Below are 27,233 nucleotides of genomic sequence, written 5' to 3' on the forward strand. Positions count from 1 at the left end.
TTTTATTGTGTCGTGTGTTTTCCCGTCATGCTCGTATGTGTATGGTTTAGTGTTGCTGTGTCAGTGTGTGCAGTGCTCGCTGTGTTTCATTGACTCTTCGTTAGTAATAATGGCCTGCAGTAACACATACAGACTGCGCTGTTCTCTCCCCGCACACGAGATGGATGTCAGGGGTCTCGCCGCTGCCGCATATCCCGACGGAGCGTTTGTGTCTGTCTCCAGAGACCGGACCGCCCGGGTCTGGGTTCCAAACTCGAGGTACAACATCACCAGCTTCTTCTACACATCATGGCTATTAGAGTTACTTCTGTCTGACAATTAAGCTACTTCACTTTAGTATTCGTTGGTTCCTAAGATGAGTGGTTAACAGTAGTCAGAGTCTGTCAATATACTGAAATGGGTTGCCAAATCAAGCGAAACGCAACTCAAGAGCATCTTAACGTGAAACGAAAGTGACATGTTGTTTTGTTACTGTCAGGGACCGATCTGTATAACACTCCATTGACGAAACGTTAAAGAAATAGTTCAACCAAAAATGAAAATTCGCTCAACATTACTCGCCCTCATGTCATCCCAGATGTGTACGACTTTCTTTCTTCTGCTGAACACAAATTAAGATTTTTAGAAGAATATCTCATCTCTGTAGGTCCATACAATGCAAGTGAATGGTGACCAAAACTTTGAAGCGCCAAAAAGGTCATAAAGGCAGCATAAAAGTAATCCATACGATTTAAGTGGTTAAATCCATGTCTTCAGAAGCGATATGATAGGTGTGGGTGAGAAACTGATAAATATTAAGTTCTTTTTTTTTTTTTTTTTTTTTTTACTATAAATCTCCACTTTCAATTCCAGTGAAATCTCTGGATCTGAACTTCAATGTTCAACATAAACAATGCTTTTTTTGCATCTTTGAGACCTATTTGGACATGAAAATGACAAACCAAAATGTTGCCAAACTCTGGATTTGAAAGAGGAAAGCTGATTTTGAATAGTATCTGACGCATACATGCTGTCAACTACTTTTCCGTGTTGTGGGTGACGTCAAAGGAGTACTGTTCTGCCTCAGTGGTAAAGCATAATACCTGTGCCATCTAAGGGACTGTTGTTGAAGTAAATAAAACTGTTGAAAAATGTAAATAATTAAGATTTTTAGTGTGTGAATATCGATACAATATTGTTAGGAATAATATTGCAATACTTCAACAGATCGTTTTTTCCCCCCACCTCTATTAAATTTTGATCTGTTTCTAACCCACGCCTATTATATCGCTTCTGATGACATGGAGTTGAATGGATTAATTTTATACTGCCTTTATGTGCTTTTTGAAGTTTCAGAGTTCTGGCCACCACCATTCACTTGCATTGTAAGGACCTACAGAGCTGAGATATTCTTCTCATAATCTTTATTTGTGTACTGCCAGAAAAGAAAGTCATACACATCTGGGATGGCATGAGGGTGAGCAAATGATGAGAGAATTTCCATTTTGGGTGAATTATCCCTTTAAATGACTCTAGACTCTTCAGTTCTCAGTCCAATTCAGCTCAACTCAACTGAGTTCAATTCAACTCATTTTAATTAAATTAAAGTTCAGTTAAATTCAGTGATGCTTTATTGGAATTACTATTGGTGTAGAGCATTGCCAAAGCAATTCCTGTTGAAAAAAAAAAAATAATAAAAATCTAAAACCAGTGTAAGCTGTTTGTAGCTGGTCTCCCAGCCTGATCAGACAAAAAGTGCATAAAACACCTTAAACCAGCCAAACAACAAGCCTGACCAGACTAGGTTTTTTTTTTTTTTTTTTTTTTTTTTGTCTCAGCAGGGAGAGTAGTATTACCATTTATAGAATACAGGTTTAATTTAAAATAAATGAGCCAATGAATGCATAAATAAATTGAGAAAATGAGAAAAAAGAAAAGAAAAAAAAACCAGGTTTGACTGTTAACGTTTCATTACAAGTAAAACAAATTAATAAAAAATTAAAAAAGCAATAAATGTAAAACATTTTTTAGAACAAATTCATAAGGTCGTATATAGAATGTAGGTCAAATGTAAAATAAAGGACAAAATAAATGCATGGAATTAAATGCATAAATAATTGCTTAAAAAGGAGACTATAAGATTACATAAAAAGAAGAAAAAGCTAAAAAGTTAAAATATAGAATGTGAGTTATACATAAAAAATTAAAAAAATGCTCATAACATGTTTCTCTCTATTGTTTTTCTGCAGTGAAAACATGGGCTTTACAGAGATGCATTGTATGAATGGCCATGCCAACTTTGTGTCTTGTGTGTGTATCATTGCGCCCAATGAAACATACCCCCGAGGATTGATCGCCACTGGAGGACACGACAACAACGTCTGTGTGTTTTCACTAGACCGACCAGACCCCCTGTTTACCCTCAAGGGTCATAAAAACACAGGTACTCTCATCTGCAGATGATTTTGCTTTATTATGGTGGTGAAACTGCATGCAGATAGTCTTGAGTTGGCATTGATAGATACCTGTAAAGGTTGAATGGTTTACTCTTAAGATGCAAGCCATTCCTGCTTTTTGCTTGTGTTCACAGTTTGCACACTCTCAGCTGGCAAGTTTGGCACATTATTGAGTGGCTCATGGGACACGACAGCCAAAGTCTGGCTTGGTGAAAAGTGCATGATGACCCTACAGGTATAGTGACAAAGTCCTCACCTCAACCGTATACGTTTTGTTTCTTCAGTGTAATTGTTTCCTGCTCTGTCCCTTTAAGAGGGATCTCAGACATACCCACATTGACTGCAATCAGTATCAGTACAGTGTGAGGATGCAGTAATGTGCTGAATGCTTTCTTCTCTTTTCAGGGACACACAGCTGCCGTTTGGGCTGTGGTCATTTTGCCAGAGCAGGGCTTAATGCTTTCTGGATCAGCAGACAAGACCATCAAGTTATGGAAAGCTGGTCGCTGTGAGAAGACCTACACTGGTACATTGGCTTAACTGACACCTTCATTGCTTTAACAAGGAAAAAATCTTTCTCTGATGTGCATCAAAGTAATTATGTGAAGCTCATTTCATTCCAGAAGACCTCCAGCAGGGGTCACCATTCATATTGAATGTTTTGAGAATTTCTTGGAGGAAATGGCACAAAGCAATTGTTTCTGATTTTTGTTACATGATTTTGTGAGATGTTTAAAATGTATATGGTGTGTCCTGTAGGTCATGAGGACTGTGTACGAGGACTTGCAGTGATAAGCGATGTGGAGTTTTTCTCCTGCAGTAATGATGCCAGCATAAGACGTTGGATGGTGACGGGTGAATGCGTGCAGGTTTACTACGGTCATACTAACTATATTTACAGCATTGCTGTCTTCCCCAATGGGCAAGGTGCTTATCTTTATTTTCTCAAAAACTCAAGGTTTGGCATGATATACGGTACCAGTTAAACGTTTGGACACACATACTCATTTTTAAATAATTACTTTTTCCAAAGTTATCAAAACAATGAAACAACACAAATTGAATTATGGGCATTTTTCTGTGACCAAAAATGTGAAATAAATTTAAACTTTCCTATATTTTATCTCCTTCAAAGTAGTCACCCTTTGCCTTATGATTTTTCTTAACCAACTTCATGAGGTATCCATCTGGGATGCTTTACTTTATAAAGTATTGAAAAAGGTTTACACGGATGCTGGCCACTTGCTGGCTGCTTTTCCTTCAATCTCCGGTCATTTAAATAAAGTATATATATATATATATATATATATATATCAGTATATATTTATACAGTTGTGGCCAAACATTTTGGCACCCTTGGTAAATATGATAAAAGAAGGCTGTGAAAAATATATCCTTATTGTTTATCCTTTTGGTCTTTCATTCAAAATATTCACAAAAATCTATCCTCAAGTAGATATCAAACAATTCTAAACACAACACAAGTTTTATCAAAAAACAAATGTTTTTGTCAAATATATGCGTGACACAATTATTGGCTCCCTTGTATTCAATACTTTTTGCAACCTCCCTTTGCCAATATAACAGCTCTGAATCTTCTCTTATAATGCCTAATGAGGTTGGAGAACACCTGGCAAGGGATCTGAGACCATTCCTCTATACAGAATCTCTCCAGATCCTTCAAATTCAGGGGTCCACACTGGTGGACTCTTCTCTTCAAAACCCCACAGGTTTTCTATGGGATTCAGGCCAGGGGACTGGGATGGCCATGGCAGAGCATTGATTTTGTGGTCAGTGAACTATTTTTGTGTTGATTTTTATGTGTGTTTTGGATCATTGTCCTGCTGGAAGATCCAACCAGGGCCCATTTTAAGCTTGCTGGCAGAGGCAATCAGGTTTTGATTTTTGATCAGTTGGTATTTGATAGAGTCCATGATGCCATGTATCCGGACAAGATGTCCAGGACCTCTAGCATAAAAACAGCCCCACAATGTTAAAGATCCACCACCATATTTAATTGTGGGCATGACGTATTTTCCATATGACTACCTCTCTGTATGCACCAAACTCACCTCTGGTGTTTACTGCCAAAAAGCTCTGTTTTTGTTTTATGTGACCATAGAACCCGGTCCCATTTGAAGTTCCAGTAGTGCCTGGCAAACTGAAGATGCATGAGTTTGTTGTTGGATGAGAGCAGAGGCTTTTTTCTTGAAAACCTCCCAAACAACTTGTTGTGATGTAGGTGACGTCTGACTGTAGTTTTAGACTTTCTGACCCCAAGACCCAACTAATTCCTGCAATTCTCCAGCTGTGATCCTTGGAGAATGTTTGGGCACTCGAACCATCCACCTCACCATGCCCGGAGACAAAATAGACACACGTCCTCTTTCAGGCCGATTCGTAACATCTCCAGTTAATTGGCACTTCTTAATTATTGCCATGATGGTGGAGATGGGTATTTTCAATTCTTTAGCTATTTTCTTACAGCCACTTCCAATTTTGTGAAGCTCAACAACCTTTTGCTGCACATCATAACTTTATTCTTTGGTCTTACCCATTGTGATGGATGGCTTAAGAGAATTTGGCCTGTTTGTTACCTTACATTTATACCCATGTGAAACAGGAAGCCATGGCTGAACAATTTCATGTTCCTTGTCACCCAGGTGTACTAAAAAATGTAAAATATGAATGGGAATATACTTCAGATATATTTTACTCGTAAGAATTTCTAGGGATGCCAATAATTGTGGCAAACGTGTTTTGGAGAAAAATATTTATTTACTTATGAGATTTTTCCCAACTTTCAATTACTTCAATTAAAGGTTAGATTTTTGTGAATATTTTGAATGAAAGATCAAAAGGATAAACAACAAAGACATATTTTTCACAGCCTTCTTTGCTTATATTTACCAAGGGTGCCAAATATTTTTGGCCAATACTGTATATACATACATAAAAGATTTTTGTAAAGAAATCCATGTTAGGCACAATTTAGATTTGTAATGTATTGTGTCAAGCATTTAGCATACGTCTTCAGTTCAAAGGGTCTTTAAGATTATGAGAAACATACAGTCAGGTCAGGTGTGTCCAAAAGTTTTACTGGTACAGTACAGTGTTTCCCCTATATACATTCAGCAGCTGCGCACATTCAGAGTTTGGCGCTTTATATGCACTAAATATGCTTCTCATCTGCAACACAATATTTTGTGGTGCGTTTAAAGCCTGGTTTTCGCACAAGCCATTACAGAACCACTCACACCAATTATCTGCTCTGCTCTGTATCTCTGAAACGCACACATCGGATGCATGGGATTTCCTCAATACTGCAGCACAGACCACAAAACTGATGTGACCCATTTGAATTGTAGTGAGAATTTTCTAGTTTAAAGTGCTATGGAGGAAGTCAAACCTCTCAAACAGTAGACAGCCCTGACATGCTAAACAGCTCTGAGGTGGAAAAGAGCAACACTGTGCTATGTTCCAAAATAAAGTTTTTTTTAAAAATTAGGCTACACATCATTATCCTTACTAAAATTCATTATGATTTTACAGTAGTAACTGTGATATTTTGACAAAAATGTGATAGTTTCTGTGAAATAATCAATTAAAATAATCATTTTTATTACAACTGTGGCAGTTGTAAAGTTTCTAAATGTGTTTAGGCTACTATTGTTTTCATAACAAAAACAATAATTTAGTATTATTATTATAGAAAGACTTGCTACAATGACCTAACCACAGTAATGGGAACCATCCATGCTTTTACATGTGCTTATGGCATTGCCCTATAAATAGTGTGGGTCTTGAAGCAAAACCAGTTGAGAACCACTGGTGTGATTCAGAAGTGTTGATAGTTGTTATATGTGTATGTTCTGGTAAATAAGCTTATATTATCAATTTGTATTTATGATTAATAAAAATAGTGCAAGTAATTTTCTGCATTGAGCTATTTATAATTATAATTTTATAATTATAATAATTATATTTTTTATAATTTTATTTATCACACATTATACATTTGCACATACAGTGAAATTATTTTTTTCACAAGCTGGAGTCAGAGCGCAGGGTCAGCCATGATACGGCGCCCCTGGAGCAGATAGCGTCAAGGGCCCAACAGTGGCATCTTGGCAATGCTGGGGCTTGAACCCCCAACCTTTTGATCAGTAACCCAGAGCCTTAACTGCTGAGCCACCACTGCCCCTAAAATAGTTTTTAATACAGCTATCAGGGCTTTCAGAGCCCCTTAAGTGTCAAAAGCTCCCAGTAAATAAACACGCACATGACAAGGCAAACATGAATAACCCATCTGTAATGATTCTTAAGTCGTTTTAAGCTAATCCTCCACTGACGCACCTAAGTACAGGTCTGGTTTGCGGGCTCGTGGATGCGCACACAACAGCGACGCTGCTTAAAACAATCGTAGGGGTAACACTGCTGTATATTTACAAACTCAGGAGAGTTGGATAGACACATACATATATTAATACACAGTTTTATTGAGATCCAATATTGTTTTCTTTTACTCTAGACTTTATTAGCACAGGCGAGGACAGAACCGTAAGGGTCTGGAAAGAGGGTGAATGTTCTCAGACAATCCGTCTGCCTGCTCAGTCTGTGTGGTGTTGCTGTATTCTGCCTAATGGAGACATTGCTGTTGGAGCCAGGTACTCATACCATCTATATTGCACCATCTTCAGTGTACTCTAAATGTGTAAATTAAACGTACACTTCACCCTGCATGAGTTTCATGTGACGATAGCAAATGTCTTTTCCAAAGCGATGGCATTATCCATGTGTTCACGGAGAGCGAGGATCGTGTAGCAAGTGCTCAGGACCTGCAGGCTTTCGAGGATGAGCTCTCCAAAGCCATCATCGACCCCAAGACTGGAGACCTGGGTGACATCAAAATAGAGGACTTGCCTGGCAGAGAGCACCTGGATGAACCAGGTAACCTGCTCTCTTTTAGCTATTGTTTTTATTGTTTTAAAAGTACTTTTTATGTACTGTCATTCTGCAAATTTGGTTAAGGTCAGTGGTTGTCTCCCCCCCCCCCCAATAATCGAATCATAAAAGTAGGGCTGCACAATTAATTGAATAAATAATCAAGATAACAATTACAGGTGGCACAATTATAGCAGTCCATAGGTCTACTCATGTTGCATCAAAATTTTCCATTTCATTCTGTATTTAAAGTATGTTTTTGCAGTGGTTGGTCATTTTAACCAATTAGAGATATGTCCGTTGCTTGTTTCTGTGTATGATGTATTCAAAATTGGATTAATAGCTTTGTTTTTTTAATGCTTCTGAGAGAGCCAATGTTAGTCTTGATTTACTAATGCATAAAACAGCAATAAAGTCATTTAAGAGTACAGCTTGTTTTGGATGTGTAGCGGACAAAGAATACGGCATCCATTTGGTCCCCCCCAATATAAATATTTTAATGTAAATTCTATTAATCGAAAATAATCGCAATTACAATATCAAGGGAAATAATCGAAAATTATGATTTTTGTCATAATCGTTCAGCCCTAGCTTAAATTTCTTTTAATTAGAAAAAATATCTTCATGTCATGAGAAAACTTTTTATTTAAAAAAAACAATGAAGACTAAATGAAAAGTTACACTCTTCATTTAAAAAGGATCTGAATGAAGGAACTTTTTGTTGCTAGCCCTACATTGTTACTTTGTGTATACTTTCTGAAATGACCACTGAAATAAAAACAGACCTAATACAATTTAAAAAAATGCTATTTACAAAAAAAAAATAAATAAATAAAAAGCTAAACGGAGACCAAAATTTCTTACACTAACTCCTCCTAGAGAGCTTTCAAGCTACATCCACCAAACTTGGTACAGATCTTCAGATTGTTCTGCTTTATTGTTTTTGTTCTTTTCTAATTGATCAGATTTACGGTATCCGCACATCACTTGATCAAAATTGGGAAAATCCCAAACACTTACATTGACAGAATGTTAAACGGGCCAACAGAATGCTCGTTAATTCAAACTCCAACTGTCAAGAAATTCCAATGTAAACAAACTCAATAAAGGCCTTTGATCTGCTTTAATTTGCTTATTAAATTCCAACCTGTTCAGACTAGTTTAAAATTTAGACAAGGTGTTGTCAAGCCAACATCAAAGTTCGTCTTGACAACTTTCCCCTTAGTTTTTGTTTCTTGAAGTGTAAAGCATATATTCTTTAAACTGTACATGTGGAATATCTACTGCAATGTTGTGAACATTTTCATCACACGGAGTATTCTTTGTTAATGTACAAAATTAATACCAAGTATAACATACATATTGGATGTTATATGTGTGTGTAGGTAACCGTGATGGGCAGACGAGGCTCATAAAGGAGGGTTCTAATGTCGAGGCGTATCAGTGGAGCATGAGTGATGGACGCTGGATAAAGATTGGAGATGTAGTGGGCGGGTCTTCTCAGCAGAGCTCAAAGAGAGTGATGTATGAAGGGAAGGTGAGACACTTAATATGCCTGTCAATCCTATGTAAGAATTCATACACAGTAGAGCTATTATATACAGTATCTCACAGAAGTGAGTACACCCCTCACATTTTAGTAAATATTTTATTATATCTTTTCATGTGACAACACTGAAGAAATGACACTTTGCTACAATGTAAAGTAGTGAGTGTACAGCTTGTATAACAGTGTAAATTTGCTGTCCCCTCAAAATAACTCAACACACAGCCATTAATGTCTAAACCGCTGGCAACAAAAGTGAGTACACCCCTAACTGAAAATGTCCAAATTGGGCCCAAAGTGTCAATATTTTGTGTGGCCACCATTATTTTCCAGCACTGCCTTAACCCTCTTGGGCATGGAGTTCACCAGAGCTTCACAGGTTGCCACTGGAGTCCTCTTCCACTCCTCCATGATGACATCACAGAGCTGGTGGATGTTAGAGACCTTGCGCTCCTCCACCTTCCGTTTGAGGATGCCCCACAGATGCTCAATAGGGTTTAGGTCTGGAGACATGCTTGGCCAGTCCATCACCTTTACCCTCAGCTTCTTTAGCAAGGCAGTTGTCGTCTTGGAGGTGTGTTTGAGGTCGTTATCATGTTGGAATACTGCCCTGCGGCCCAGTCTCCAAAGGGAGGGGATCATGCTCTCCTTCAGTATGTCACAGTACATGTTGGCATTCATGGTTCCCTTAATGAACTGTAGCTCCCCAGTGCCGGCAGCACTCATGCAGCCCCAGACCATGACACTCCCACCACCATGCTTGACTGTAGGCAAGACACACTTGTCTTTGTGCTCCTAACCTGGTTGCCGCCACACACGCTTGACACCATCTGAACCAAATAAGTTTATCTTGGTCTCATCAGACCATAAGACATGGTTCCAGTAATCCATGTCCTTAGTCTGCAGCAAACTGTTTGCGGGCTTTCTTGTGCATCATCTTTAGAAGAGGCTTACTTCTGGGACAGCCATGCAGACCAATTTGATGCAGTATGCGGCGTATGGTCTGAGCACTGACAGGCTAACCCCCCACCCCTTCAACCTCTGCAGGAATGCTGGCAGCACTCATACGTCTATTTCCCAAAGACAACCTCTTGATATGACGCTGAGCATGTGCACTCAACTTCTTTGGTCGACCATGGCAAGGCCTGTTCTGAGTGGAACCTGTCCTGTTAAACCGCTGTATGGTCTTGGCCACCGTGCTGCAGCTCAGTTTCAGGGTCTTGGCAATCTTCTTATAGCCAAGGCCATCTTTATGTAGAGCAACAATTCTTTTTTTCAGATCCTCAGAGAATTCTTTGCCATGAGGTGCCATGTTTAACTTCCAGTGACCAGTATGAGAGAATGAGAGCGATAACACCAAATTTAACATACCTGCTCCCCATTCACACCTGAGACCTTTTAACACTAACGAATCACATGACACCGGGGAGGGAAAATGGCTAATTGTGCCCAATTTGGACATTTTCACTTAGGGGTGTACTCACTTTTGTTGCCAGCGGTTTAGACATTAATGGCTGTGTGTTGAGTTATTTTGAGGGGACAGCAAATTTACACTGTTATACAAGCTGTACACTCACTACTTTACATTGTAGCAAAGTGTCATTTCTTCAGTGTTGTCACATGAAAAGGTACAATAAAATATTTACTAAAATGTGAGGGGTGTACTCACTTCTGTGAGATACTGTAGCCACCATTTCCATTATATATAATGGGTGAATTCCAAACGCCGTTTTTGCACCCTTGAAGGGCACTGCAGGAAGGGGACACCACATGAAGGGGTGTTCCAAACAAAAGTGGGCAACTCAAGCCCTCTACAGAGGGCCCTTCAACAAGGCTGTTAGCGAAGGGTACATGCGATGGTTACTTTGAGGAAGTAATTTTACCATTTGATCACGTGACCCTGGGTGGCATGTCCTTGGGATATATTTTAAAGCAAGTTTGTCGATCAGAACATATTACATGTTCAAACGCTCGGGCAAGCGATATAGCCCTTTTATAACAGATACTTCTCCTCCTCTGCAGTTTACATTCGTCCTCATACATAAGATAGTAGACAGCCATAAGCAGAGAGATACTCCAAAATCACAGTCCATTTTTACCTGTAGGCGAGTCTAAACCCTGTGGTTTATTATTATTTATTTATTATTAAGACCTCTCGTGCATCAAAAAACTTTTGGCGAGAAGCGTTCATTTATGTATTCTATATATATATTTATGTACAGATAACAAATTAACAGCAATAAATAAGAGATTCCTGTTGTTAGAACAGCTGTGCTATGTTGTCATGGTAACATTTCAGGCGAAGAGAAAGTGGAAGTGAGGTATGTCTTTCATTACTTCCTTCATCAAGGGTGTCCCAAACGGCCATACAAGAGATGTGAGTGCCCTGCTCTCTTCAGAGTTCCCGCTTCAAGGGCTCAGTCCTTTGGAGGGAGTAGGGCATAGGGATGCTCACTTCTGTTTGGAATTCGCCCAATACCTGTTGTCTATAATTTGACTCAAACACTAATAAGCAACAATGTATACATTTATAGGCCTAAACGTTGAAAAGTTTTTTAATGACTTAGCCCTGAGGTTTAAATATAGTTCATATATGTATAACATCCCCAATGATTTCCCTCTGCCTAAAGGAGTACGACTTTGTCTTCACCATTGATGTGAATGAAGGAGGTCCACCCATGAAGCTGCCTTACAATGTGACGGAAGACCCCTGGCTGACTGCACACAACTTTCTGCAAAAGAATGACTTGAGCCCCATGTTCCTGGATCAGGTGGCTAACTTCATCATTGAGAACTCCAAAGGCCACACTCTTGAGCCAGCCCCTGCCACAGCCACAGACCCCTTCACAGGTAACCAGCAGAGCTTTTTGAGCCTCTGAACTAATCCGTAACCACCCCATCTGAAACTCAACATCATGTCGGTAGAAATTCCATATTAAGGCCCCAGACTAAAGACTGAAATGGTTGCAAATGAAATAAACGGAGAAATATTATTGCAATGTGTACTTTAGGTTCAAGAAACATTCTTTTTTATATTATTTTATAACCTTTTTCAGCTGACGCTAAAGACTGCAGTGTGTTATAAATCCCTCCTCTCTTCTCAGGTGCAGGACGGTACATCCCAGGTTCAGGAGCTGGCAGCCAGGGATTTGGAGGTGATCCATTCACAGGTAAGCTGTTTTCACAAGCATTTGATATTTGTTCATATGAAACCAAACTTTTTTTCGTTCTTTTTTGAAGAGAGAGATTTTTGTGTTGATTTGTGTAGGAGCAGGCCGGTATATACCTGGGGCAGGATCCACAGGCACAGTGCCTTCAGGCGCTGATCCTTTTACTGGTAAAAAACATAGAAATATACAAATGTACAGCTGCATTCACATTAGCAAACACATTAATGGATATTACACACTAATATATCTCCTGATGCCCTTTAGGTGGTAGTGCCTATTCCTCTGCTTCACTTCAGAAAGCTACAACAAACATCTACTTCCCCAACACAGATGGAGTTATGTTTGAACAGGCTAATGCCACTCAGATTCTTGGTAAGTGACATGTTTACACCAGAATGTCAGAATTTCTCCTGTATTGTCCCTTGAGTTTTTCCCTCGTTTGGTGTGTGTGGAAATGTTGTGCAGTTACAGTGCTTTTAAAGGCTTCTCTTTGCTGGTCATCCCCTGTATGATAGGTAAGCTTCGGGAGCTGAATAACACTGCCCCTGAGGATCACAAGCTGAGTGAGGGAGCACTGCACTGTCTGGAGAAGTTGTTGCTCGTAGTTACAGACCTGAATCTGAGTCAGGAACAGCCCACTGCAGAGCAGATCACTGTTCTCTGGAGGACCAGCCACTGGCCAGAGGGTACAACACTGAAACTGAGCTATTGCTCTAGAGATGTCAAGGCAGTTTTGTTACTTTAAAGATATAGTTCACCCAAAAATGAAAAGTGTCAATTTTTTCATCCTCAAATCGTTCCAAACTCGTATGACTTTCTTCTGTGGAACACAAAAGGATATATTTTAAAGGGTGATCTTACGCTGATTTCAATACAATAGCAGTTGATAGTGACTCATTTTAAAGCTTACAAAAGTGTCATAAATGTAGTTCATGCGACTCACGTGTCATATTCTTCATAGTCTTTGAAGGAATACGATCACTTTGTATGAAAAACAGACTAAAATGTAAGGCGTTATTCACTCTCATATCAAATCAAATAATTGTAAATGGAGCATAAATCCAATATGCTGACACATCAATAACATCAAACTTCATTGGTTCTCATGTCACGACATTTGGTCACTAGATGCGCACTTGGATTTGTCAATTTTACTTTGATTCATTTTGAGAGTAAATAACGGCTTAAATTTCAGCTTAAATCATACAAAGTTATAAATCAAATAATAAATTAGGGATAAATTATTTTCTTTAAAAACTTATGAATGACATGAAAAATTATGTTTTGAATATCAAAATATTGCTAAATATTTAAAATATGTCTCTCTTTTTGGTCTACTTTAGTTTTGGTCAGTTTTACATTTACACTTGTTTGTGAACTCATGGATTTTATTTTTAATTAAAAAAAATATAATTTTATATATATATTTTTTTTTTTTTTTTTTTTTTTTTTTTTTTTATTATATTATGTGTAACAGTAGCCAGCTGGTAGATAGCTGTGCAGTGTGTAAACCTCTCTCCCCTGGCCTCAGAAGGCACACTAGCAACTGAGGCTAGAAGCTGTAGCCTTTAGCCTCCTCGTAAGCGTGCCCGCCTCCCATGCTGTAGACCCCAGTTCGAATCCCGCTCGGAGTGGGTCGAGCTGTACCGATTACAGCGGTGCCATGACCCAGATGGGAGTGAGGTTTAGAGTGGTGAGTGTGACATGGTAGCCAGCTGGTAGGTAGCTGTGCAGTGTGTAAACCTCACTCCCCTGGCCTCATGCTGGAGGCTGTAGCCTTTAGCCTCCTCGTTAGTACACCCACCTCCCATGCCGGACACCCCGTTTTGTAGCGGATCGAGCAGGACTGGTTACATATGCAATAGTAAAACATTTCTTTCCTAATTTCTTCACTTTCACACATTATTTTAATGCTCTGATTAAACCCACAAGCCCTTATTTGTCATGAAGCAAAACCTTTGAGATTTAGTTTCATAATTTTATCACTCCACAGAAATGCAGCATGCGTCTCCTCCTCTGTGTCACTGCGTATCATTAACACTCCAGTAACCAGTAACATTTTCCATTAACATGATCGTTTAAAGTGAAATCGAAGCGCTTTGCATTCACTATCAAAGTTTATTCTTGTTAGTTTATATTTCGCAGGCGTTTGCCACGAACCTCTGCTGACAGCGCATGCATGAGAGCGCTTCACACACGCTCTTCAGGACAGGAGCTGGTTGACGTCGGCGGTGCGGCTCAGTGACGCTCAGACTCGGAGTTGACACTCTGAATGACATACAAACGCGCCGTTCATGGCATTAATACAGTATTTTCACTTAAAATTCCCTTATTTGGTCATTAAAATGTCATTGGAATTTGAATGCCATCATGATTGTCTCAAATAACCGTGGTTAGATCGAATAACCACGAAAAGACGGTTATTTCATAATCGCAACAGGATTAACACAACAGCTCAATAAATTTTTTCATCTTATTCCTCTCTCAGACATCGTCTTCCCTGTGTTGGACATCCTGCGCTTGGCTGTGCGCCACCCTGAAGTCAATGCACAGCTTTGTGGCGGAACAGAGGGTGCCAGTCTTTGTAACCATCTCCTGGGACTCATGTCCCCTGAGGGCCGACCTGCAAATCAGATGCTGGCACTCCGCACACTCTGCAACTGTTTCTCCGGGTCCCATGGCCGTGCTCTGCTATTAGGCCAACGTAACTCAGTCTTATCCCGGGCTGGAGACCTCCGCACTGTTTGCAACAAAAACATCCATGTGGCGCTGGCCACCCTGTTGCTAAACTACGCTGGAAGGTTGTACAGTCAACCAGCTGAGATAGAGGCAAAAGCACAGTGCTTGTCAGTGGTTAGCACTGCCTTAGAAGTAGTACAGGACAAAGAGGCAGTCTTCAGGCTACTGGTGGCCCTGGGGACCACAGTGGCTGGGGACAGCACTGCAAAGGACCTTGCAAGATCTTTGGGTGTCAACTCTCAGATTTCTAAATATGCTAGTGTGTCCGATCCCGCTAAAGTGGGGGAATGCTGTCGACTAGTACTTGATCAACTGCAGTGATGCCACAAATGGGTCAAGTGATGTAATCAGTTTCTCCTTCCATCACAAACCTCCACAAGATCTGTCTCCCCTCTTTCAAATCTCTCAAACATCAGTTTGTATTTAAATTTTCACATTTTGATGAATGGATATGAATGAATGCATGATGTGAATAAACGCTGGTGATTAATCAATCTTTTTTTTAAAGCAAGACTCATGTTATTGATGTATATCAAGAAAGCAATGCTCAACATCAGTATGTTAATGACAACATGAAATGGCATTCACAATCCATTTTATTTCTGTAACTTGATATTCAACAAGAGAAAAGTAGGGTGGGACTTGATTTTATCTATGAGGAATTGATGATAAGTGATGTCTACTGAAAAGGGAAGTAATTTTAGAGGTGGAGCAAATTATGATACATTTTGATAAAATATTATAAAGACAAACTTTTTTTTATTGGGAACCAGTATGTTGTTTACAAGCTGAAGTGTGTAATTTTTCAGTGTTAAAGGGATAGTTCACCCAAAAGTGAAAATTAAGTTATCATTTACTCACCCTCATGCCATACCAGATGTATGACTCTCTTTCTTCTACCGAACACAAACAAAGATTTTTAGAAGAATATCTCAGCTCTGTGGGTCCACACAATGCAAGTGAATGGTGACCAAAAAGGTCCAGAAAGCACATAAAGGCAGCATAAAAGTAGTCCATACGACTCCAGTGGTTTAATCCATATCTTCAGAAGAAAAATGATAGGTGTGGGTGAGAAACATATAAGTATTTAAGTCCTTTTTTACTATAAATTCTCCCTGCCCAGTAGGCGGCAATATGCACAAAGAATGTGAATCGCCAAAAACGAAGAACAATGTGGAAGTGAAAGTGGAGATTTATAGTAAAAAAGGACTTAAATATTGATCTGTTTCTCGCCCACACCTATCATATAGCTTCTGATCACATGAATGTAATCACTGGTTCTCACCACCATTCCCTTGAATAGAATGGACCAACAGAGCTGAGATATTCATATAAAAATGTTCATTGTTTTCTGCAGAAGAAAGAAAGTCACACATATGGCATGGCATGATGGTGAGTAAATAATGAGAGAATTAGCATTTTTGGGTGAACTATCCCTTTAGAATACTTTCACCTATCCCAGCTTCATATGCAGAGAAAACTATAAGTAAGCCATTCGTAGGTTAATTTTCTCAAACTGTAAATGCTGTTTTTCTGTGGTTTTATAAAAATTCTTGTTTGAGTTTGCAACCACAACAATATCATTGCTGGATAATAGCATACGCTAGAGGCAATATTTATGTTTGCAGAAATTACACACTTCAGCTTTAACTTTAAAGGTGAAGGACATATATTTCTTACATTTAAATATAAGGCTACTACAAGTGATTTTTCTCCTTTTTATTTCTAAAATATTTCACATCTGTAGTTAAACACAGGTTAAATCCTACATCAACAATGTTTTCAAGTCTTAATTGAATCCATAATGTCATATTTTGGTAATAAAACTCAATCATTTGCTATGCCTTTCCTATGAAAATAAACACATTTGATGATCACATTTTATCAAACCCCAAACATGCCTCCAGTATTCTATTAGTAGTTAAATAAATTAAGCCCAAATACATAGGTTTGGAGCAAAGTCTTTGCCATATTCACAGAGGAAATGACGGGTATGTTCCTCTTGCCTTGTACACAACTTTTCAGATCCTTATACTCCAAAAAATGTGTTTATGTAAACCATTTTTGAAATGACGAACTATCAGCTTGGTGCAAGTTAGAGCAGATTGTGCGTTGTTGTTAGTCTCTTTTGGACCATGTAGTGTATTGGTAAACTGACAACTTTTTTTAACATGCTATACTTGAAGCATGAAGCATGCCATCACATTGTACACTTTCAAGATAAAGTCCGGACAGTCAAGTGTATATAATCTATTGAAACATTTATAATAATTACATATAATTTGGAATATGTTATATAGCTTCAGGGTTTGGTATAGCTGCATTTCTCATGATTAACTTTGCTGTAGGTCCCATATAAGATGAAAGCTTGCCTTCATTGACAATTAATCTTCACAGCTTTTGCCCACCAAAGTTTTTTTTTTTTTCTTCAGTCAGGCAGCAAAAAAGTTCCAAAAATTGCAATACTATTGGCTTAAAAGTTTAAACTCTACAATTCACATTTTCTTACACAGATCTGCATCCAAGTCATGTTTGGCAAAGTAATCTATAGCATCCCAGGATAGAACTAATGATCGCCGCCATAAGAACATTTCAAAATCACTCTAACAGCTATAAGAGGTTTCTATGCCGCATTAGTGAGCTCATCTGTGAATTCAGCCATGATGTCATGCAGCCAAATGTCTCTTTCCTCTTGTGAAGTGTCCACCAGGTAGATAAAAACCTTGCGGCCCCAGGGCTGTGATGCCTCCTGCACTGATTCTAGCTGGGCCACCAGAGGCTTCTTCTCAACATGATTCCTGAACACAATGGAGGCCTCCTCAGACCACTGCCTGGGCTTCAAACCTGGAAAGATCAGAAATGCCTTCAGATCTACTGTCTGTTTTTGTTTGATTGTTTTTCAATAGTCAGAACAGGATACAAAGTCAAATCTGAACTTATGAGTAACCATTGAGGGATAGTTCACTCATAATTATGTATTAAATGTTGTAAATCGCTGACTATGACTATTACTTTGTTTTAACTTCCATGTTGGAATTGAGTTTTTCCAAATTGTATGGGAACATAGGAAGTACAGTGTCTCTTTTGGGCCAATAAATGGTGAATGGGTTTTAGAGCTGATGAACCACTCTTTTGAATAAATAAAAGACCCTTTCTAACAGAAAATGAAGTGTACCAGCCAGTTGAGCAGTGATGGCCTGGAAGGGGAGTTGGCAGAACTCCTGGATGAGGGGCCTGAGCTGGGTGCAGCTTACCAGCTCATGTTTACCATAGTCCAGCTGAAACACTGACACCATACCATTAGACAGGATTCCCTTCACCAGAACACGGTACCAACTGAAAAATGAGAAGGAGAATGAATGGTCATATGATGGCAAAGCAATACATTCAACAGACACAAGAGTCAAAATGCCTTGAGAGGTTCCTTGGGACAAAATACAACCTAACCCTGCTGTTTGAATTAAGATAAATACATTTAAATATGCTATGTAATTTAATTGCTATTTAACGTCTATTAAAGGGATAGTTCACCCAAAAATGAAAATTCTCTCATAATTTCTTTCCCTTAAATTGTTTCAAACACACGTTTTTTTCCTTGCGAGAAAACCCATAGGAGGCATGTTAGCCTCAGTCACCATTGACTTTCATTGTATGGAAAAAAGATGCAATGAAGGTGAATGGTGATGACTAAAAAGCAGATGACCTAGAAATTATGAAAAAACTTACTTGTTTTCCACCTTGGCAGCACAGACCTGGTTCTTCTCCACTTTAAATGTTTTTTCCTCTATCTTATTATAATAAAGAATCATCTCCCCCATCAAAACCACCAATTTGTACATATCCTGCCACGGCTGTAGCACAAAGTGCCCAGGATGGCATGCCACTGAAACAAATACATCCATATTCTGTCCAACTTCAGGCAACTCCAGCAGTGGTGGAAGAACCAGGTGTTCAGGTGGAGAGCCTGGACATGTGCTCTGGCTTCCAGTTGAAGATGACTTCCTCTTGGGTGTGTGTGGAGCTCTGTATCCTCCATCAGTGTTGAGGCCGGAAGTGGGGATGGCGGCAGGGATCATCAAGGATTTTGAAGATCCTCTGCTGCCTAAGAAAACATCCTTCTGGTGGTTCCACAGATCAGAGTTGGCCAGCTGTTGGTTCAAGCTGCAGCTTGTGTCATGGAAGTTCTTGCTGGTGAAGAGGTAAACATGAGCAAGCCGTTTGGTCTCATCCACCTTGGCAATCTAGAAAACAAATTTGAGTATTTAAGTATTATTTGAATGCGGCAAACCGTTTTATCTTCTTGAAACTGCTTATCCTATATTCAGTAATGGTTCCTGGCTCATACCTACTTGTGCTTCAACACATCATGAAAATATGTGCTTCATATTAAGTCATTTGGTTTTTGGTGTGCTATTTAATTAGCATGGAATAGAACTTTCATTGATGTTTTTGATAATTGGTTGTGCTGTTCCTTGAAGGGATAGTTTACCCAAAAATGAAAATTCTGTCATTTACACACCCTCATGCCATCCCAGATGCGAATGACTTTCTTTCTTCTGCAGAACATAAATGAAGATTTTTAGAAGAATATCTCAGCTCTGTTTGTCCATTGCAAAGTGAATGGTGGCCAGAAATTTGAAGGTCCAAAAAGTATATAAAGGCAGCATAAAAGCTATCCATACAACTCCAGTGGTTAAATCCATGTCTTCAGAAGCAATATGATAGGTGTGGGTGAGAAACACAATATTTAAGCCATTTTTTTTGCTATAAATATCCACCTCTGACCAGCCTCAACCAGTAGGTGGCGATATGCACAAAGAAATGTGAATTGCAAAAAAAAAAAAAAAAAAAAAAAAAAAAAAAAAAAAGGAAGTGAAAGTGGAGATACAGTATATAGTAAAAAAGGCCTTAAATGTTGATCTGTTTTTTACTCATTTATCATATTGCTTCTGAAGACATGAGAATGAATGGTCATATGATGGCAAAACAAAACATACAACCACTGCAGTCGTATGGACTATGTTTATGCTGACTTTATGTGCTTTTTGGACCTTCTGAGTTCTGGACACCATTCCCTTACATTGTATGGACCAACAGAGCTGATACTTCAGCTTTAACTTTAAAGGTAAAGCCAATTTCACATAGAGGTCCTTCTATCTGGAACAGCCTAATCTTTCATCTAAAGTGGTGTATATGTTCTCCCCTCATTTTTGTTTATTAATCTTGTTTTTTTTGTCCTTTCTGATTTTTCCTTATCTATTTTTCAACTTTTGTTTTCTCTATATCTTGTTTGGTTAAAGTCTTTCTTTACTTTGTACAAGCCCCTTTTTTAGAAGGCCTTTTTTTTTTTCTTTCTAAGCACTGTTCATCTTTTCTGAAATGTGTTTGTTTTATTCTTATATCTTTTGTGCAAATAAAATAAGACAACCCTAATGTTGATCTAAAAAAATACAGAATGCAGTATTAATATGGCACTGGCCTTCAAGCTGCAGTCACTGCAGTGGAAAACTGTGTCTCTCAGCCACTGTACTGCATCAGGAGTCCATGAGCCGACACTCACAGGCAGATCTGCCAAACAACACTTCAGTGCCTGCACAAACATGCTCAGTTATGACATCTAGGACTTAATATTTCTAAATTACACAGTCACTCACTGGCAAAATAGACAGAAATTCCCAAAAGCAATGAACAATTATATCACTCATATTTCCTCCATGCTATTTACTGCTAGACTCATTAACCACTTTTTGCAGTGATTGGCTGTTGTCTGACCTGGGGCGGGGTGGATATGAGGTCACGCAGCAAAGGCGGTGGGATCTCTCTCAACTCGATGACCTCGACCGATGCCTGGACACCCACATCCACAAACAAGATGTCCAACACACGGCTGCCGTGCAGGTTTGTTATCTATGGTAAAAGTGGACATAATAATGATCCTCAATATTTATCCTCAAGACTGAATATTTCAGTAATTCAACAGAAATTTCTGAACTAGAGGTTTCCTTTTTCTGAAGAAAATGCAAGTGGTGCTTGCCCCGAACAAAACTCGCTGCCATGATGCTAGTGTTCTGGGTGATGTACAGGACATTGCTATGCAGTTGCAAAGATGTCCTGTATGGTTGCTAGGGCATTGCTAGGTCATTAATAGTGTTTATGGGTGGCAACTTGGTACTGGCCAAGGAGTCCTCTATGATAATATGGTCCTTAGATACGGACTGAGCCCCTTTTTTAAAGAAAGTCCATTTTGGTGATGACTTCAGAAAAGCCATGATCCACATAGTAAACCTGTTTCAACATCATATCCAAGTTCTATCATGTAATTAATACAAAAACAGAACAGCATTTTTATGGAAGAAGGCCCCTGCCCATGTCGCCCATGCCTAAATCCATCCCTGTTGGTAACACTTTATAATAAGTTTCTATTTGTTACCATTAATTAACGCATTAGGTCTCATGAACTAACAATGAACAATATTTTTTTGTACACAAGTTATTAATCTTGGTTAATGTTAATGTATAAAAATACAATTTGAAATTGTTAATGTTATTTCATAGTGCATTAAATAATAATAAAATATACAATGTTTAATTTAAATAATATATTCATTTATGCTGATATTAACATTAAGAATAATAAGTTCTGAAAAAGTGTTGTTTATTGTTTGTTCATGTTAACTAATGTAGTTAACTAACATTAACAAATATAACCTTCTTGTAGTGTTGTTGTTATGGTTGCTAATAATTTTTCTTACTAATATTATACAGTAAAATACTAACTAATAATTATACTTTTTAATAAAGGAACCAGTCAATGTTTTACCTAAGCGAATTTGATTTTTATTTATTTTTTGACATGGGGACCAAGGGACCAATGAAGAACAAATGATATAAAATGCAAATGTAGAAACAAATGAAAAATATAAATGATGATTACTAACTCATCTGCTCAAATTAGTCTGTAGACTCTAGCTTACTCACAGTTATTGAACATTATCACTTAACATCAATCCCAACTGCACTCAATAAGGATCATGTTCAAATAAATGAATCAACTGACTCTTCTTTTATTCACTCTGCCATTGACAGAGCAGACTCACCTCCACCCGGGACCATTTGCCTTTATAACGAGCCAAACAGCTTTTGCCACAGAACGGCCGGGAAACCAGCGACTCTGATGTGACCTTTCATAAGGGAAAGATATGTCAGCAGATTGTGTCTGCCCTGCAACAGGACTAATCATAACATGAAGAAGACTTTTCTGCACTTAAGCTACAGTTCTGTATTACCATTACATCACCATTACATAAACAACAAACAATTAATAACTATTTAAAACACCTTAAATTACATGTTGGTTGCTATCTTAAACACTCTCTTACACATTCTATGCCAGCAGGTCATTGTTTACCAGGGATTATGTTCTTGACGTCTGGTAATCTGATTATAACTATAATCCCAATCTGTCCATTTCAGCCTCCTCAACTCCTCTAAAGAAGCCTCTAGCAACATGAGGCTACACATACAGATAATATACAACTGTGGTACCTGGGAATGGAAATAGTTTTCAGTCTTCTCCAGAATTTCGTTGAGTTTAGACAGACCTCTGGAGGGCACCTGACAGTAGATCGTCCCATCTGAACAAACACTGGTCACACTCACATTCATATAGGCACTGTTCACCTGCAACAGAATACATATTTACCATTTATTTAATCAATTATGAATATTAAATATCACAATCAACATTAATAGAACACTCTACTTACAAAAATGTACGATGGTATTACCATGATTTGTTTAAATGGTACCATGGTAATGCCATGTTTCTCTGAACATGTTTCAAGATATTCTTGTTGGTACTTTGGCATACCATTTAAATATCATGGTATGTAGTCAATATTCAGTTCCATGGTACAGTCAAGTCAAGTCATTTTTATTTGTATAGCACTTTTCACAACACACATCGTTTCAAGGCAGCTTTACAGGAAATCATGCATTAACAGAAAATGAGACTGTAATATCTATTGTGTAGTTTGATTAAAAATGATTGTAAATTGTGTATAAAGCAAGGAACACAAAACTCCATAAGATGTTGGTTAATAGAGAAAAATAACTTACTGTGGCTTACTGTGGGGGCCAGTTCCCCTCTGGCTAAACAACATGAATATAATGCCAATATTAGTTATTTGTGTGCAGTACAAGTCATGGTTTTAAATTTGTAAATTAAGTAAGCATTAAGGTCCAGTGTTTTAAAAATAAAAAGAAAAGATTAATGACTAATGTCTTTGAAGTCCATTCTGGATTAACTGCAGAAGTTCACATAGATGCATCGTCCTTTGTTATTTGGCTGATGAAGGCTTTTGTTGGCAATTAAATTATAGTCTATGTATTCCATTTCAACAGTGTAGTCCATCAATAGACAAAGGTGATGCAGGCAGAGATAAATGATGAGGTGCATCGCAGTTCAGCCTGCAGGTCATTTCGGTGAGGTTCGGTGAGGTTCGGTGGGGTCCATCCTAAGTCCAAGGTTCAGGCAGTGGCATATGAAGTATCTGATGTCTTACAGTTGGAGTTGGCATCAGTTCATCCTCTGAAGTCAAAAATCTGAAGTGATGCCTGACTAGCACCGGTTGTAGTTTGTCATCATCTCTCAGTGACACATAGCAGTGGAGTCCGACACCAAGCAGGAACAGAGCTGGATCTGGAAAAATATAGAATAATATTAGCGTAGATGCAATTCAATTTTATGCAGAGTTATAGATCATGATGGATGTTTCTGGTTCCGGCAGACCTAACTAAAGAAGCCTAATTGTGAGTTGAAGGATAAATTAGGTGTATGCCTGGCTAAATAGATGAGTCTTTAGTCTAGACTTAAACTGAGTGAGTGTGTCTGCATCCTGAACAGTGTTCAGTGTAGTTTAGGAGCCAAGTATGAAAAGGATCTACTTCCTTTTGTGGATTTTGATATTCTTGGAATTATTAACAAGCCAGAATTTTGTGATCGTAATGAACGTGACAGAATATAGCGTGTCAGAAGGTCACTTAAATACTGTGTAGCTAGACCATCCAAAGCTTTGTATGTAGTTAAAAGAATTTTATTTAATACGAAATTTAACAGGTAGCCAATGTAACGACGATAAAATTGGGCTAATATGATAATTTTTTTAGTTCTAGTCAGCACTCTGGCAGCTGCATTTTGAACCAATTGAAGTTTATTTATTGAACTTGCTGGATATCCTCCCAGTAATGCATTACAATAATCTAGTCTTGAGGTCAAGAACGCATGAATTCATTTTTTGGCATCAGCAACAGAGAACATTTGTCATAATTTAGCAATATTTTTCAGGCTTTTTTCTTTAATGGAAGGGGGGTGACTGTATTTATATTTTCTGTTATTTCATCAAGTTCTTCTAGACTTTTTGGCTTACTGAGTATGTGAGAATTCTGGAAGATTATTAGTGAAGCTATATTTAGTGGTTGAAAGAATAGTTCTACCTGAACGATAGTGTGATGTAGATTGAGTGACATTAGCTGATCGCAACAAACAAGAGACGAGGTAATAATCTGAGATGTCATCACTCTGCGGTACAATTTCTATAGTATCAACATCAACCCCATGTGACAGAATTAAATCTAGCGTATGATTATGGTGATGAGTTGGTCCTGTCACATTTGTCTGACTCCAAGAGAGTTGAGAATATCAATAAATGCTAATCCCAATGTGTCATTTTCATTATCTATGTGAATGTTTAAATCACCAACAATTGAAGTTCTATCTACATTAACAACTAGATCAAATAGAAAATTTGCAAATTCACCAAAGAAACTAGAGTAAGGCCCAGGGTGATCTATATACTGTAGCACGGGCAAAAGACGAGAGATTTTTTATTTATATCTGACGGTGTCATATTAAACATTATTAGTTCAAAAGACTTAAACTTATATCCTGTCCTCTGAGTAACACCAAATACTTCACTGTAAATTGTAGCAACACCTCCTCCTCGACCCTTCAGATGAGGCTCATGTTTATAACAATAACCTGGGGGAGTACATTCATTTAAACTAATATATTCATTTGGTTTAAGCCAGGTTTCAGTCAAACAGAGCGCATCCAAACTATGATCTCTAATAACTTCATTTACAATTAGTTCTTTGGTAGAAAGAGATCTAATGTTTAGTAGCCCTACCTTTATATGATGTTTATCTTCAAGTTTTTTTGTTATTTTCAAGTTTGACCTTAATCCAATTTTTTCTAAATTATTTAGTGAGAGTTTTGTGTTTGGTAGTTTGGGGAACAGACACAGTCTCTATATGATATCTAGGTGATACAGTCTCTATGTGTTGTAGTTTATGTGACCTATGTGATGTCTTAAGGTAGCTAGCAGACGTTCGGATTAACCAGTTTGTTTGCTTCCTGACCTGGGCTCTAGTAAGTCAAATACTATCATTATTAAGACTATGAGCCAAATTACTAGAGAGGAGAGCAGCACCATCCCTGGAGGGATGGAGTCTGTCTCTCTTTAGCAGGTCTGGTCTACCCCAAAAACTCTTCCAATTGTCTATAAATCCTGTGCTATTCTCCAGACACTACACAGACATCCAGCTGTTCAGTGACACTAAACTACTATAAACTTTGTCACCGCGATGAGTAGGGAGGGGGCCTGAGCATATTACAGTGTCTGACATCGTTTTTGCAAGTTCACACACCTCTTTAACATTATCTCTAGTGATCTCTGACTGGCGAAGCTGGACATCATTAGTGCCGACATGAATAACAATTTTTAGAAAATCTACGTTTAGCATTAGCCAGCACTTGTAAATTTGATCTGATGTCAGACACCTGAGCCCCTGAAATGCATTTAACAATGTTGGCTGGAGTCTCTATTTCCACATTCCTTACAATAGAATCACCAATTATTAGGGCTCTTTCAACATGATTCTCAGTGGGTGCATCACTGAGTGGGGAGAATCGATTGGAAACCCTAACAGGAACATGAGTGTGGTGTCTCTCTGCTGAGCGAGTATACTGCCGAGACGTTACCCAATCGCCCTGCTGCAGGGGCTCTAGAGCTGGAACCAAAGTGTGTGTTGCTTGCTGTTCTACCTGCATCCAAAACAGTATCTACCGGCTTCTTTTTCTCACTGACCTCCACTAGTGTTCGGATGCGTGCCTCTAGCTCATTAAACTTCTCCGTCAGCCTGACTAATTCCTTACATTTATCACATGTGAATCCCTCACTGCTGATGGAAGAATCTATAGTAAACATGTAGCATGTAATGCAGGAAGCAATAACATGAGCGGATGCCATGACTTACCGCAATTGTTTGTTGTCGCTGTTGTTATGGTTGTTCTTGAGCGGCGAGGGTTTGAGATCGATGTGGTTCCTAATCAGCAGATGTTTGAGATTGATGCAATAATCCGTGTGAAACACAGTGGAGAAAATGAATGCACGCAGTCGAGACGTGAGATGTAGACAAGCGGAAAAAGTGGAAAAAGAGAAACGGGTGCGTGCGGTATACACACAGATGAAACAGTAGAAGTGGAAAAAACCATAGCACGCAGTAAAATGGCAAAGGATAAAATGATGAACGTATAAGAATAAGCAATGCTAAGCAGGCTAGCAAGAAACAAACACTCGAGCAGCCTGCTGTCAGCAACAGTGAGGGTCACATTAAAAAAACTGTAACATTTTGAACTATTAAAAACAAAGAAATGTTATGATGCAAGATGAATACAAAATATTTACAATTTTACACTATTTCTAAGTCACAAATCCAAAAGGCAAATTTGTGACATTGACCATGATAACCCCTCTGTACAAAAGGCTAGATTTCCTTGCTTTCATTGAAGCACCCAAGATGCTTTTTGGAACATTCTCAAATCATGCTGGGATGACATGGATCATCAGGTTTTGCACAAACTTGCAGGGCTGCTGCTCCCTATACGCATAAGTGGAGCACCAACCCCCATTATAGAAGGACCCGATAGCAGTTGCGGAAACACTCGCTCCATCAGATGATCATCTAGATTATTATTTCGGTATGTTTGGGGATGGGGGTGTGGCCAAGCGACGTCTGTAGAGAGTGAGGCTGGGAGAGGAAGAGTGGTAAGGACTGACACCTGTGGGAAATTATTTCTAACAGCTGTTTTGTGTCGCAGTGAGAGCTGGAGAGTCCCCGCCTCTGCCATCCACTAAACTTGGGTTCGAATTGGCCGGTGGTGGCCGGTTGTTTGCAGGTGGTGTGCGGCATGCCATGAATGCCAGCTGGTGGATCCGCCGGCCACCCCAAGAACACCAATGTGCCCCCTTCCATTGATCGAGGTCCCTTTCGAAAGAATTTGTATGGACCTTGACGTGCCATTAGAGCAGGCGGCAGGAGGGTATCGCTTTGTGTTTG

General features: G+C 38.7%; 2 protein-coding genes across 2 annotated transcripts in view; one reads left to right on the forward strand and one right to left on the reverse strand.

Annotated features, from left to right (window-relative positions):
* Positions 1–29: 29 nt before the first annotated feature.
* On the forward strand, positions 30–15,328 carry plaa (phospholipase A2-activating protein). The gene is made up of 14 exons (XM_051710648.1): positions 30–258; positions 2,229–2,422; positions 2,570–2,670; positions 2,841–2,961; positions 3,195–3,362; positions 6,967–7,102; positions 7,216–7,385; positions 8,765–8,916; positions 11,556–11,775; positions 12,030–12,095; positions 12,194–12,262; positions 12,360–12,467; positions 12,611–12,781; positions 14,584–15,328. Exons 1-14 carry the CDS (start codon positions 110–112, stop codon positions 15,153–15,155), a joined length of 2,397 nt encoding a protein of 798 aa, XP_051566608.1. The 5' UTR covers positions 30–109; the 3' UTR covers positions 15,156–15,328.
* An 84-nt stretch (positions 15,329–15,412) lies between these two features.
* tdrd7b (tudor domain containing 7 b) overlaps positions 15,413–27,233 on the reverse strand; it is a 31,925-nt gene continuing 20,104 nt past the window's right edge. Inside the window, exons 11-17 of the mRNA XM_051710600.1 lie at positions 22,380–22,514; positions 21,932–22,015; positions 20,607–20,741; positions 20,314–20,424; positions 18,561–19,075; positions 18,010–18,170; positions 15,413–17,678 (exon numbers count right to left, since the gene is read on the reverse strand). Coding sequence (XP_051566560.1) covers positions 17,458–17,678; positions 18,010–18,170; positions 18,561–19,075; positions 20,314–20,424; positions 20,607–20,741; positions 21,932–22,015; positions 22,380–22,514 — 1,362 coding nt within the window. The 3' untranslated portion in view covers positions 15,413–17,457. The remainder of the gene's footprint in view (positions 17,679–18,009; positions 18,171–18,560; positions 19,076–20,313; positions 20,425–20,606; positions 20,742–21,931; positions 22,016–22,379; positions 22,515–27,233) is intronic.

This window comes from Myxocyprinus asiaticus, chromosome 1 (genome assembly GCF_019703515.2).
Source record: "Myxocyprinus asiaticus isolate MX2 ecotype Aquarium Trade chromosome 1, UBuf_Myxa_2, whole genome shotgun sequence".
Classification (NCBI taxonomy): Eukaryota; Metazoa; Chordata; class Actinopteri; order Cypriniformes; family Catostomidae; genus Myxocyprinus; species Myxocyprinus asiaticus.